The sequence below is a fragment of the Lonchura striata genome, chromosome 7 (assembly GCF_050655825.1).
Source record: "Lonchura striata isolate lonStrDom1 chromosome 7, ASM5065582v1, whole genome shotgun sequence".
NCBI classification, from domain to species: domain Eukaryota; kingdom Metazoa; phylum Chordata; class Aves; order Passeriformes; family Estrildidae; genus Lonchura; species Lonchura striata.
This window is the reverse complement of record NC_140709.1, coordinates 5186048-5201264: the sequence shown is the minus strand read 5'-3', so window position 1 is coordinate 5201264 and position 15217 is coordinate 5186048. Positions and strand designations below refer to the sequence as shown.

At 36.3% G+C, this 15217-nt stretch overlaps 1 protein-coding gene across 2 annotated transcripts in view; it reads right to left on the bottom strand.

The window, feature by feature from the left end:
- Positions 1-15217, bottom strand: part of LRP1B (LDL receptor related protein 1B) — a 627450-nt gene that overhangs the window by 179639 nt on the left and 432594 nt on the right. For both annotated transcript variants that reach the window (XM_077784902.2, XM_085584138.1), the window contains exons 21-25: positions 14995-15177; positions 8977-9177; positions 7249-7494; positions 1317-1514; positions 388-592 (exon numbers count right to left, since the gene is read on the bottom strand). In XM_077784902.2, coding sequence (XP_077641028.2) covers positions 388-592; positions 1317-1514; positions 7249-7494; positions 8977-9177; positions 14995-15177 — 1033 coding nt within the window. The remainder of the gene's footprint in view (positions 1-387; positions 593-1316; positions 1515-7248; positions 7495-8976; positions 9178-14994; positions 15178-15217) is intronic.

The following is a 15217-nucleotide window of genomic DNA, read 5'->3' as shown; positions in this document are numbered from 1 at the left end:
AACAAAAAACCAAAAAAAGGTCTCTAAGTGAGAGTCATCTAAATCTGTCCATTAACACACAAAAAAGTTAGACCAAACATTCCAGTTATCATCCACAGTAAAAACAAACAAAAAAAAAGAAATTAAACAACAACGTGTCAAGGCACGTAATTTACCAACAAAAAGATCCCTGTGTTCTCTGACTTACAGTTTTTTAATCCTTTTCACTTAGAAAAAGCACACTAATAATGGATTCTTTATCATTCCAAATCGACTTTCAAGAACTATCAAAGATAAGTTAAACATTATAACTCACAGCAAAGAAGGAAATGAAACAAACATCACATTAAAATATTTTTAAAATAATTTGCAACGAGGAAAAACAATGCTTTTGTAATTTACAATTACCCATATCTGGGATCCAAAGCAATAGCCCTCGGGTGCTCCATTGCTCCAGCTATTAACGTTGTCCTCAAAGTGCCATCGAGTTTTGCTACTTCAATTTGGTCCAAATTGCTGTCTATCCAGTAAATGTTTCCTGCTATCCAATCCACAGTCAGACCTTCAGGAGTGGCCAGGCCATGCTGCACCACAACCTCAATGGCACTAACACCTGACAGAAAAAAGAAAAAAATAAGAAACAAAACAAAACAAAACAAAAAAACATAAAAACAAACAAAAAGAAAAGAGTAAAAAAGATTCTTAAAGAACTGATGTAGACACTGGTAGAACTGACATGGACATACAAGTTCATCAGATGTTTTTAAAGTGAATTTTGGTACATATGGGGTTTGCCTTTTAAATGAAAGCACTGGAACATACCCTTCAACAATGAACATTTTGTAGAATCTCTTTTGTATGTGTTATGAGATTATGTTGAGGTATGGACCAGCATTATTTCACCAGAACAAAGAAAAAGTCTTTCTGGATGCTATAAAATTTTGAAGCAGAATATTTCACTTAGTGAGAGGAGATAACTTATCAGACATCTGATAAATTTTTACAATTTTTTAATAAGGTGAAGATAAGCTTCTAAAAAAAAAAAGGAAAAAAAAAAGAAATAAATCAATATTGCACTCATTGAACCAGGGAGAAACACCAGTTCCTTGCATTTGCCATTTTCTTGCCTTTAGAGCATACTGCAAAAGGAAACTTTGATAACAAAAGTCTTTTATCTGCCTGGAAATGAAGTACAGCCTTGATATAGCCCTGGTGAAAGGCAGAATGCCATCATAAATTCTGTTTCTGTGTATGGCAGCTCGGTTACAACTGACCAGGTCTCACACCCTGTAATACAGGTGTTTTCACTGTTAAGGAAATAAAGATTCAACCCTTACCTCCAGTATCAGAGAGCTTGCCTCTGTAAATTTTGTCCTCCACCACATCTGTCCAGTACAGTAAACTCTGACTGAAATGAAAATCCAGGGCTATTGTGTTTCTTAAACCAGGCACTAAGAGGCTGTAGTCACGCTTGTGAAGATCAATTTTTCTGATCTCGTGTCGAATAGAAAAAATTATGAAAGCCTCAAATGGATCTGGAAGACGAAGATTAAACATTTCAAAGGAATAATAAAAGAGATATTGCTACAAATTGATATAAATGACAAGTTGGAAGGTGAACAACAGAATTCTTTATCGGGAGAAAGAGATGATTAAAACAATTCATCTTTTGATAAGGAGTCTTTCAATTACTTTTCCAGTCCAACAGACTTCTTAATTCTCCCTTCTAGCATTATCTTTGATCCCAACTAGAGATATCAGACATTAAATTTGGGGATATCAGACTCAACTGTTGAAGTGAATTTTGTAGCTCTAGCATTATGAGCCTATAATTAGAGCTTTAAAAAGTCACATTATCAAATTTAAAATCTACTTCTTAAAAGTTTCAGAAAAATGAAACCAGTAAAATATACATTGTTTCAGTAGCCAATCAGCTGAAACCATGTACTAACACATAAAGCACCTTTTGAATATACAGGGTACCTTGTGTTTTCAACTGAAGTGCATAAAAAAACCCTTTATGTCAAACTAAGAAGCAGGAAAAGGAACATCTGATGTCATGTCATCACAAATCCAGCTACCAATGACTTTCTTCTTCCACTGTTAATGAATTAATGCTACATGATTTGTGCCAGTGAGTCGATATAAAATTGCATAAAAATATCTGTAAATATGATCACCATTGGTCAACCATACTATTAAACTGGTTTTTTCTTTTATTATAGTTCTTACATAGATTAGAAAAGATTTTTCAAACAAGTAGCTGTTTAATAAAAAAAACAAGGAAGACAAAAAATTGGATTCTGTGCATTGTTGAACCAACTCAGTATATCCACTTTGATACAGATATTTTTTCACAGCAAGCCTTTTCTGTGGGGAATCAGTTGTTCCCCACAAAAGACTCCGAGTTCCTTCTCCTAGAGTGAAACACAGAAAATACTGGGATGTTTGCTTTCAGTACAATTCAACTTATTTATGTAAAAGATTATTGGCAGTTTATGGCAATAGACAATACTCCTGCTTCTCAAGGCTCCTGAAAATACCCAGTTTCTCTCTTCTCATTCACTTGAACACTTCACTGCTCACTTGCTCCTGCAGCTCCCTCTTCTCCTGATGCCCATGGGGCACACACATATTAAATTATCTGTGATAATTTAGGCTAATCAAGCACCCCAGCAGAGTGATGTTTTTGGAAACCCTTGTTCACAACCTGCCTTGAACCTTCCAAATGACCCTCCTATCTGTTAAAGCAATGCATGACTTTCTGCAAAGCAACATTTTCAAAGCTCTGCAATGGTTAAATAATGTAGTACAAAACAGGATCACTGACATTAGGAGCTGTTTCACAAGCACCAGCTATCTGAACTTGAGACACACTTTAATTCTAATAAATTGGCAGATGTTATGCAGGAATTTACTGATCTGTGGCGTTTTGGGCAATTCCAATGCATAGGAACACATAATACTCACTAGCAGCTTTTTTTTTTTTTATTTTGCATTTCTCAGCAATTAACACCACAGTGGGAGAAAAAGAAACCTAATAAATCTGTGCTATGATACATTTTTTTTTTCATTAAAATAGAGGAGGTACACTTTAAGATAAATAACCTACAGTGTAAATTATCTTTATGAAAAGGATTAAAGTTCAATGGGATCTTGACAAGATTTACAATGAAATAAACATGACAAAACCCTAAGCTTGGCTAACAGCCTGCAAAACTGTATCCTCCTCTGAGCACAGCTCTTGAAGAGTGTGAATCAGTACAGAAACACAAGAGGAAATGAGAAGCTGTTCCAAGAGGTCTAAAAATCATGGCCTGCAAGGGAAGAATGAACAATCTGGAACTGCTTAGTCTGAAAAAAATGGAATAGGAAGATGAGTGGAAGCACATAAAATTCCTTTAACTCATAAAAGGCTTCTGAATTGAAAATAGGAAAAAATCCTGTTTTCTGTATAAATAACAAGTAGGGCAAGGATTAAAGGCTTAAACTGGACCAGGAAGACTCAAAGACCAGAAAAACAAAAAAGTCTTCAGGAGAGTGAGTCAACAGAACATTTTACCCCTGGGAAACTTGGAGTGTAGCACTGAAGGTGTCCTGAAGGTCTTGGAAAGCAGATAAACAGCAGCAGTATTAGCTGGGCTTTGATCTTCCTTCCAACCTGATCACTCAATGGCTCTATAGAACCAGCTACATTACAGGCAATTGGGATTTTCAGGCTCAATCAAATAAATTTTTTAAAAATATGCTTCTACCACCTGATAAACCCAAAATTTGATGTTATTTTCCTGATTAATCTTCTAGAAATTGAGAGCAAATACTTTTTATTATGCAAATTGATTAAAAGGATTTCTGTAAATCAATACAATGGTTATTGATTACATTCTTTAAAACTTTCAGGAAAAATATCGGTTATCAATCTGTTGAGAAAAATCATACATTTCTGTACTTTGTGATTTCATAAATGCCTCAATTTTTTTTTTTTTTTTTTTTTTACCACAAAGGTTAGGATATAAAATATATGAGGCAAACAAAGTATAAGCGACATGAAAAGCAGTAAAAAAAATCTCTGGTAGAAGAAAACTGCCCACACAGTGCCATCAAAAAGACTCTATAAAGAATAATGCCTAACATTTTTCAGTGGGTTAAATTTAAAATTCTTTCTTAGAAAAATTTCTAATTGTATCTAATTGTTTGATTGAAGCTCACTGTAACAATAACAGCACAGCAAACAATCTCCACTGTGCTTTTATGAAAATTACCTCAAAGAAAAACACTAACTCAATAAAGATGCTGAAAAGAAACCTTAATTAAAAGCTTGGCTAAGCTCAGAGAAGATTGGACTATTCCCCTCTCCATTTTAGTATTTAAAGGTATCTGGAAATTATAACAAAATTGAGTTTCAAACCAGCCAAGACAGATCAGACACACCATCTACTATTAAAAAAATTAAAAATATATATATATATTAAGAGATATAACAGTTTCCACTGCTTAGGAAAGGCTGACCATCAATTTTAAACTAACTATTTCTGACCTCATCTAACATTTATTATACCAAAGTCTGAAAGGTTGAATATAAACATGAAATTTAAATATATTTTAAGAACAGTTGGGGTTTTTTTCTGAATGCTTATTATCACTTAAAAGAGCAAGTGCAATATATCAGCACAGTTTACTTTGAAATGTGTTTTAAGAGAAACCAGGAACACGAGTATGAAAACATATAATTTGTATTGACTTTCCATCTGAATAATGGAGCTCTGTAACACACTCTTAGTTCAATCAATACAAATTTAAATCGAAAGGAAACATTTAAAGTTTGGGAAGTCACTAATGTCACAATGCCGGAACAGCAACAAGCAAACGAGATGAAAACAAGAGACGTGGAAAGTGCAGAAACTCTGGAGGAGAAAAAGAAAACATTTAAAACCCTCAAGAAGTAACAGCATAAGCAGAAATGAGATACAACAGAGGAAACTAAGAAAGGCTTGGAAAAACAACCTGGGAAAGAGAATAACTGCTCAATTCAAGCATTTAACTTCTATATACTTATTATTCTGTAACTCATTATATTTCACTGGCAATTCATTAGATTCCCCTGACAAGCACACTTTTGATACTGAAATGTAATCAGGAAAAGAAGTTAGAGTCATATAATTCCTGCATTTTCAGCACTCATGTTCCCCTTCTAATGGGCTCACAAATAAACCAATTTTACCATATTCTGAAAACGTGTTGCATACTAACTTTACATGTAATTGCTGTGTGCTTGTGAAATTTTTCTTATAGATAGGAAAATGCTATTTCAGATAGAGAAAAAAAAGGGTAAAGGGGCAATGTTCTCATTTTCTTCTAAGTAATTGATTTTTTCTTCTGGAAAACAGACTACAAGTTACTGTTCTAACAGAATACACAGCTTGTTCAAAGCACCTCAAATCACTATGGCTATTCTAAGAATGACTTTATAACAATTGAAATTGTTGAAACGGTAGTTTGGCATTTGGGGGACAGCTTGCCTTCATAAGGTCACTTTGCACTTTATTTGTAAGAGTGTAATATAAAAGTTTTTCTTAATTCTAAGTTCATTCAAGATCTCATGCTCAGAGACTTAGATGATGTGGACATTTTGAGTCTCACAGATCCACAAAATAAACCAAAATTGTTCTCACTTTCCTAAAATGCCCCTCGCACAGTCAGCAACTGAAGTGTCAGAGGATCTGTCCTCCAGAGAACTTCCCATGCCTTTTGAATTAAATAAACTGAAAAGAGCCAGGATGATTTGTGCCTCTAAAAGCACATGCCATATTTAATATGGAATAATTTTATCACAGCTTTGATGGCATTAGGGTAGCATCATTACAGTTTATACAGGATCATTTTTCTTTGTATCAGCTGACATCACAGGTCTCAGATCATATATTTAGTATTACATTCTTTGAAAAAAAAACTGGAGAAATCAATTTGTAACTTCAGATTCTCACCAACACCAGTAAACATTAAGCAGAAATATCCCATGGGCCTAAGAAACCTGAGAAACTGGAGTCTCACTTTTCTTATTTTATACCACAAGTGAGTATACTTCTCTTTTTTTCCCCATTTAGTTTCCAAATTTTGGTCATTTCTACCCGATTTAGTTTAAAGTTTGTTTCAGGCTTTCCTCATATTAGTTACTAACACTGTCTTAAATTCCTTTAACCTCTCCTTTCTCTAACCCAATAAGAATGCACTTTTTTCCAGTTACTGGAAGTGTCCACAATGTAGCAAATCAGATTGATCAAAAATCATTGAGAATTAGACCAAAGCACTGACATAAAGCAAGAACTTTAACAGCAATCACTGCAGAGTAAAAGTAAATAAATAATATCCTAATCATATTTACAGAACTGAGAAATATCCAAATAAGCAAAAGAGAATGTGGAAGACATTTCTGTTCAGAGTTGCTAAAACTCTATGAAAGAATAGAGATAATATAGAATAAAATTGCAAACTCAAGATTATTTTTAAGTGCCTAACAGGGAGGTAAAGATGTGATAATAGTTTCTATTGCACATGTATGTTTCTGTTTTACACACAACACTGCACCTGAAAAACATACTCCTAACACAGTTTCCAAATGATGCCCCAGTACTTATTAAGAGTGACCAATGAGGGGAATAAATTCCTCTCTCCTGTTTTGGCTCATGTTGGTTTTCACCTTGATTAGTGAGCTGAGCAGGCTCTTACTGCTGTCAAAAAAGAAGGGCCAGAATGCCTAAGGGGAAAAAACATCTTGAATATTGAATGCTAACAGGCAGCATATAATTGCACATTCAAAATTAACCTTCTGAACCCTTAACCAATTCTGATCAATGTAATGATCAATCAATTTCTTAAAAATACATAGTAAATTCCCCATATAGAATGCAAAATTGTGTTGATACATATATGCCCATGTATATATATGTATATATTAACTGAACATGAAAAACTGCATACAACTTCAACCAGTTTCAGAATTATACCATATTAACATTCCCAGAAACATCTGGTATTAGCATTCGTAGATTAGCAATAGCCTAATATTTCAATACCCCTTTGTACATCAAGAATAGGGACAGTTTTAATCCTTAATTTATTCCTTTAATCCTTAGATTGCAATCAACCCCACATTTGGACAACCCCAGCATGCATTTCATATATTAAAAAAAAGTGAAAGAAGCTCTCAGTAAATTGCTATCGCAGCTATTAACATCCTGAATATTGAATATGCATCGAATTTCAACTTACCAGTACTAACACAACTCTCTCCATCCTTACTGAGCTTCCAGCCTTCGTAACATGAGCACTTGACAGTATTTTTATGCTGTTCACAAACTTGGCTACACTTGAGGTGCTTGGTGCAGTAATCCATAATCTCACAAGTTTTGTTGTCTGTAGTAAGATTGAATCCTGCAGGGCAGGAGCACACAATTCTTCCTCCAGGAACCACAGAACACTGATGGCTACATCCACCATTGTTAAGTGAACATTCGTCTGAAATAACATAGAAAACCAATAATTAAGGGCTGCAAAAGTTGTCAAGTATAGAAAAATCAATTAAAACACCTACAAAAGCCTCCAAGATGGGCAACTAAAAATTTATATTTCTAAAACAAGTTTCTGTAGTTGTTTATGAAGTTATCTGACGTTCAACCATTCATCTGGTAGCTTTAGTGAACCCTTCAAGGGTTTAGCATAGCTCCGTGTCCAAGGGGTGATCCTCAGGAGTCAGTGCTGGGATTGACACTGTTGAACACCTTTATCAATGACATGCACAGTGGGATTGAGGGCACTCTCAGCAAGTTTCTGATCAGACAGAGTTGTGTGAGTGATGCAGCAGGGAAAAGATGCCATCCAGAAGGACCCTGCCAGGCTTGAAAGGTGGGGCCTGTGCCACCTGAATGTTGATGTCCAGCCAGGCCAAATACCAAGACCTGCACTGAGTCAGGGTGATCACAAGCACAAATACAGGCTGGGAAAGTAATGGATTGAGACCAGCCCTGAGGGGGAGGAAGGGGAGGTGTAAGTGGATAAGAAGCACAACATGACCTGGAAATGTGAGCCTGCAGCCCAGAAAGCCACATGTGTCTTGGACTGCATCAAATAAAGCTGTACCTCAAAAGGAGGAGATTCTTCCCCTCTCTTTTTGTGAGAGGACTGAATCCCACCTGAAGGACTGAATCCAGCTCTGGGGCCCCCAGCATGAGGAGGATGGGGATATTTTGGGGCAAGTGCAAGGAAAGACATGAAAATGACCTGAGGGCTGGAGCAGTTCTGCTCTGTAAACAGGCTGAGAGCTGGGAGTGTTCAGCCTGGAGAAGAGAAGGCTCCAGGGAGACCTTAGAGTCCTTTTTAGAGTTTAAAGTGGCTCTAAGAGAGCTGAAGAGGGACTTTGGACAAGGACCTGCAGTTACAGGACAAGGAGGAGTGGCTTCAAATTGACAGAAGACAAGTTAGATTTGACCCTGGGAAGAAATTTTTGACTTTGAGAGTGATGAGGCCCTGCCACAGGATGCCCAGAGAAGCTGTGGCTGCCCCATCCCTGGAAATGTCCAAGGCCAGGTTGAAAGGGCCTTGGAGTAAGCTGGTCTACCAGAAGTATCCCTGCCTGGGCAGGAGGTTGGAACAAGAAGACATTTAAGGTGCTTTCCAAGTCAAACCATTCTATGGTGAGAACTCAAGCTTCTGTAGTTGGAGAGAACTGAAAATGAGCTGAAGTCCTTTCCTACACATTGATGACCTTTAAACTATTTACCTCCAGCAATGTTTCAAGGGGCTTGAAAACGAAAGACTTGTCTCCTTTGACTTATTTGAAGAAAGCTAAAACTTCAAGCATAAACTCAGTGTGACTAAACTAAACTAAAATCCTCACAGAGGCTCCAGCGCTAAAATTTCAGTATGAGAACCTTTTCCTCAACAGGAGGTATTGCAACAGCCAGTATCATGAGCAATCAGAAAAAGGTGTCTAAAAAGTACCACAAAGATCGCCTTCATCAGATCCATCAGGACAATCTCTTCTCCCATTGCAGAGCTTCTCAGGCTGTAGGCAGATGGAGGTATCATTAGCACAAGGGTATTTTGGTGGTCCACACAAATAGCCCTCGCAATTATCCTCATCAGACTGATCCTCACAATCAATATCGCCATCACACAGCCACGCTTTGCTAATGCATCTCCCTTGGGGAAAAGAGACAATAAACACAGGAAATCAGACTGGAAGCAAACTTTAGGAGGGAAAAAAAAACCTTCAAAACAATGTACAGATTTCTCTTTCTTATTGTTATTTTTTTTTTCTATTAATATGTTTTTCCACTTTGATGAGCAGAAAGAAACCAACTTGCACTTATACTCTGAAGCATCGTTCACAGCACTTTTGACAATCTAATTTTCCAAGCAACACCAGCCCTACTTATTTGTGTGCTTCACAACAGGGCAAATAGGCAGAACACAACCACAAAATCTGTTAAATACACCAAATGATATTAACATTTTCTAATTATTTTTAAATTTTTCTTTTCTTAATCTCTCTTCTTTTATCTTCTACTGCAACAACTCTTCATGGAAAGAATGTTTCAATATATGATTTCTAATTAGCATGGGTTTGGAAAGCAAAATCTTTCTAGGAAGTAGACACAACCCATTCCCCAGTGATGTCAGATAAATGATCAGCTTTTAGGCAAAATAACTACAGCAGACGAAATTTCTTAAATTACTTCATTTTTGTCAAATCGGTGTTCAGATCATGTCTCAAATGGGAGAAAAGGAATTTGTGATGACCATCAGTGTTAAAGAGGCAAGAAAACCTCTTGATTAGAAAAAGGGTTTTAATCTTTAAAATCATGGAAGTATTAAATTAGAATCAACAAAAGGAGGGATTTAAATGAAAAGAGCCAAGACTGTGAATGCTGACACTTACAGGTGTGTGTGTGTGCTCCTGTCCCAACCTATTTTTCTACTCACTACCTACAGCCACGAGGGTTTAGCTGTAAATTTTGATAACACTAAGCCTGAACAGAAATGTTATACACTTTATTTTCCAATTAACAAACAGATAACAGAGAGAACCACAGGTAATGAAGCTGATCTACATTTTTTTTTTTTTTCCATGAATTAATTATTAAGAGAAAAAATCAATTGGAATGGGAAGGAAGATCCTGGGAATGTTTAGTTCCATTAACAGCAATTCTGGTGGATGCCCAGGCACTGACTGGCAAAGCCTGAGACTTCTAAGTTCAAACCTGCTCAGCATGAACTGACACAACTTTCTGTTCACCCTTCCCAGCTTATACAATAACAGATTTCAGTTTTAGGACACATTTGTTGAAGATTGGTTTAATGCACTTGGTTTGACATTTTAGTCTTTTTTTTCATGCAAAAAATGCTGATGTCCTCACAGAAAGTCAAGGGGATAAAAGACAGTGAAACAAGAAGACTGAAAAAAACCATGATTCTGCAGCACTCACAAAGCAAATGTGAGACTGTTTTCACTTTTGGTAAAGAAAAGCAAGAAGTGAAACTTCAGGATCATACTACACTGAATGTGAGGTTTAAACAACAGAACATCATATTGCCAGTGCAAAATCAGCTTGAAAACAAACAGGGGGGAGTGGTAATTAGAATAAAAAGCTTCCACCATGGTCTTTATTGGCCAAAATCCCAAATATGAAAAGACAGAACTGCACAGACACAAGGAAACAAAAATGTATGCATGATATGTATGCAGCTTACCATTGCATGCAATCACAAGTGTTTCAAAAAGTGTTCCTATTCTTTATTATCCTGAATGATCATTGATTTTATATATTACTATAACACAGCAGTAGAATGCAAGCTAATGGAAAATACCAACATGAACCAAACCAACCATAACCCAAAGTAAATTGAAGTTGCTTCCAGTAGTGCTCCTAATCTGTTATTTTAATCTTTAATGCATTCAAATGTTTACAGAGAAAATCAGTTTCCCTGCCTTTCTTGTACCTTAGTGAAGATATGTTTTATAATGAAAGACTCATCTTTCATTATGATAGATATGACATGTCCTTAAGTAGAATATACTTTCAAGGAATTAATCTTTGCCAAGATTCTTAAGAGATGGACTTAATGAAATATTATGACTGTCTTGAAATCATTACTTAAAATTCACTGAAGTATTTTTCCTTTATTGCCCCTTAGTGAAACTCACATTTCTGGTTTCCAGAAACCTTTTTAGTGAAAGTCCATCATAAATTAATTGCTTCAATAGCTGTATCTGCCCTTTTCCAAAGCTCTTTTGTGTAACACAGTCAAACAGAAGGCCTGAGCAGCAGCTTTGTGGGAAAGCCTGATCCAAATGCTTCTCCAATGTTTTTTATTTCCTACAAATGTTATCAACAGAATTAACTGTTTATAAACTACTTCAGTCTTCCTCAGGATACTGAACCCAGGAAGTTTTTTAGCTGAATACATCTTCAACTATAGAAAAACTACTTTGGTGGAGCATTAATTGCACTGTTTCCTCTTAGAGGCAATTCTTATTGCCTAAAGCTGTAATGTAACACCTTCCTAAATTATAGCATGGAGACTCAGTCTTGATCCCATCAACATTACAGAATGTTCTAACCCGACACATTTTAACAAAATGTTTTGATGATTAGTGATCTCACTTGTCCTGTAGAATACACATGGGACTTAGAGTGAATCACATTGCTTCAAAAATGTGGTCATTTCTCAATTTAAAGATTTTAGTATGAAGCAGATGTTTATAAGTGACTCCTGGATGAGATAGGAGGAAAAAAAAAGCCAAAAAAACAGGTCCTTATTTTCCATTCCAAACCAATACTACTTCTTTCCTCAAAATCTTTTTTCCCCTCTAATATATTATCACATATACGGGAGAAAAAAAAAAGGAAAGTATAAAAAAATTGTCCACAGAGTAGCATCAAAAATGGTGGGATACCATCAACTGCTACTTGAAAAAATAAAAAGAACAGTATGACAAATAAGTGTTACAGCTCAGATGTACTGCTTACTAAACTGAAACATTCATAGCTCTTTCACATTTTTCTTCACAGAAGTACTTTATTATGATCACTAGAGTAATTAGATGACATTTTAAGTGAGATTGCACAGATTCTGCTCTTGGTGCAGCACTGCTAGCTGAAAAGTAGGGAGATGGAATAAAAAGCATAAATTTATGTAGTACATAAAATTGAGCTGGAGTACATGCCTGTAATAATTTTTAGAGGACAGAATCAGAATTTAAAATAGAAAGTTGGAACTTCTGTACAATTGAAATTAACCTAGTCTAATTTAAAAGAAGCCTAATCTAATTTAAAACCAGAAGATAATTGGCTAGCAGCAGCCCAAGAGCAGTCAGTCTCAATCAGGTAATGACTGCCTCTCACATCCTAATGCTATGCAACCTCTAGTATATTTTTCATCACACATCACTAAAAACAAATATGGGATGGTTTTTAAAAATAATTAGGAAAACAGTTATGACTACTGGTAGCTCAAGTACCCTGTAGCATTTTGGCTGACTTTGGACACACCAGCTCAAGGTCTGCCCAGGCTGGACAGTTCCAGCAAGACCAAGAGAAATAATAAAGGTATAAATACATAAAACAGAAGTGGAAGATGTGCAAGGAGAGAAGAAAAGTATTTGTTTATTCAACAAATAATGCTTTTAGGGACCATTCAATTTCTAAGGGGGTCAGATGACTTGTTAGGAATAAAGTGTTCAACTACTGGAGGCAAATGACAAAAGGTCATCTCTGTAAGTTTTAGAATACACTCTGCCATACATCCTTAACTGAATATTGGAGAAGGATCTGGGTATGATAGGTTCTTGAGATCACCATCCCTGTAAGCAGAAAAATTCCATTTTGGCTGAATGCTGACAAAACCTGGTTTTTGTAGCTTGGCACTCATGCCTGTGACATCGTGACACATCAACCAAAGCCACAAAAGCCACAGTAAGGAAAGACCCTGCAGCTAATAATTACAGACATAAAATGGAAAGAAATAAGCAAAAATGGGCAGAACCATCTCACTATTACTCTTCTCACCAACTGCCCCTTCCCTCCTGGAGTACTGGCTGTTTCAGCTCCCTCCACACACACAGAGCCACCACATTCTGTATCAGATGTCACCACCCAGCAGTCTCTGAGGGGACAATTAGCCAGAACAGCTGCCACAAATGCCCAAGCCAGACAGCATTATTTCTTTACAATCATGCACAGAGAAAATTACACTTCTGAAACATTCCAGTAACTACTTCTCATAAACTCATATTACTCCTTTGTCCAAACCACATGGAACAAATGGAAAAGTAGCTAAACAAAAACTGGCTTTTGCTGTTTTTTGCTACATTGCATTAGTACATGCCTCCTCCAGAACAGCAGTTTTGCCCCTTCAGGAGGAAGGAATATTGCAAAATAGAAAATGATGACTCTCATAACTGCTTGCTCCAGTGGTATTTCCACACAACAAACAAGCATGATTGCATTTTCCTTAAAATCAAAGCCACATACCCTTGAAGTTAGCACATTTTTGATGAAAATTTTTGGTTTTGCTGTATTTCTATGTGACCACCAGAGAAGTCACCTTTGACCCTGTGAACTGAGACAGTGGCCTCCTTTAACCTGATTACAAACATAGGGAAGTGATATAATGAGGCAGCTTGGATTGTGGACTTTGAAATGGGGTTCTAGTTCTCTGCGGAAATAAACAACTCATTCAGACTATTGTGCTGAATTTAAATCCTTGCTATTTCCTATTATTATGGCACTGTATTTGGAAAATCTTAGCTTACTACCAAAAAGAGATTTCCATTCTCTGTAGATAAAATCATTCAAGACAAGTAAGAAACCAAAGACCAGCCTAAGAAACGAGCTCTCATAATTCTTCTTTGGCTACTTGGACTGGTGTTAGCTTCTCCCCATTTAGGCACTAGAAAATACACTTGCTCCTCATGCTGGTTATTTCCTGTATCAGGGTTTCCATCACTCACTTCCAGAAAACAAGCCACTCTGTTTGAAGTGAATAATCCATTTTTACTTATAGAAAGTGTTTCCATTTAACAGCTATCTATTCTACACATCTTTAGGAAAATGGTAAGAACACAAAAGGAAATTTTTTTTTACACAATTCAGCATTCCATATTTCTTTTTCAAGACATCATGATTTTTATAACTTTAAATCCAAGTAACAGCAAGATACTTTTGGACAGAGATTACACGACTCTGAGACATTTATTGTGCTTAGCTGCAACACAGGCATCAGAATGGGCTCTCCCTTCCTTCAATATTTGTAGTTGCCCAGTGGCAACAATATTCCTACTTCTTACAGATTTTAAATATGAAAGTTTTTTTAACCCTAATATTACACAAAGCTTTAATAGAAATCACAAAAATAAGAATACTGTGCTGACATATATTAATTTCTTCTTTAACTGGACTTTCCCCTAAAAAAAAGGTTTCATCTAAACATTATTGTTTATATCATTGCATAGCCTCATTCAGTGATTGCCACCTTCTTATCCCACCTTTTAGTGTGGTATACTGAGAGAAAAAAAACAAAACTGATTTCAAACACAAAGAATGTATTTTTCTTCCAATACTGCACTTCAAATTTCCAGTGTAGCTGTAATTCTTCACAGTATTCAAGGTACTTAATACCATTTCATTCAATTTATTTCTAGGGCCAGAAAGGGGAAATAGAAGAAAATGCCTGAACTTTGGAGTACTATTAAATGCTTTATTTAACTATTTGGTGTGATGTACTATCATGGAGAGTGGTTTCAGCTTTAAGTAATCTTAAAACTCATCCATTTCATACTGTAAATAAGAAAACAGGATGTGTAAATCAATATTATTTTCCTGGTAGGAATACAATGGGTAACCACACCTGATTATATTAAGCATTAGTTAAAGAGTAGATATGTGATGAAACAACACAAACTCACACAGACACACACAGAGTGAGTGAGAGGAAGATGCATCTGCAAGCCCCTACCTGTGCTCTTGCAGGAGAACTTGGTTTTCTCGTCACATGCCCGCAGAGTTCCATTGCAGCCTTTCTCATCGCTGCCATCCTCGCAGTCCTTCTCTCCATCGCAGCGCCACAGCTCAGGGACGCAGCTCCCGTCGGGGCTGCACTGAAATTCCCTCACACTGCACCTTCCAGGAGAGGGAGTTTCTTAGAAAAATAAGAATTACATTGAAGAATTTGCTTGTGT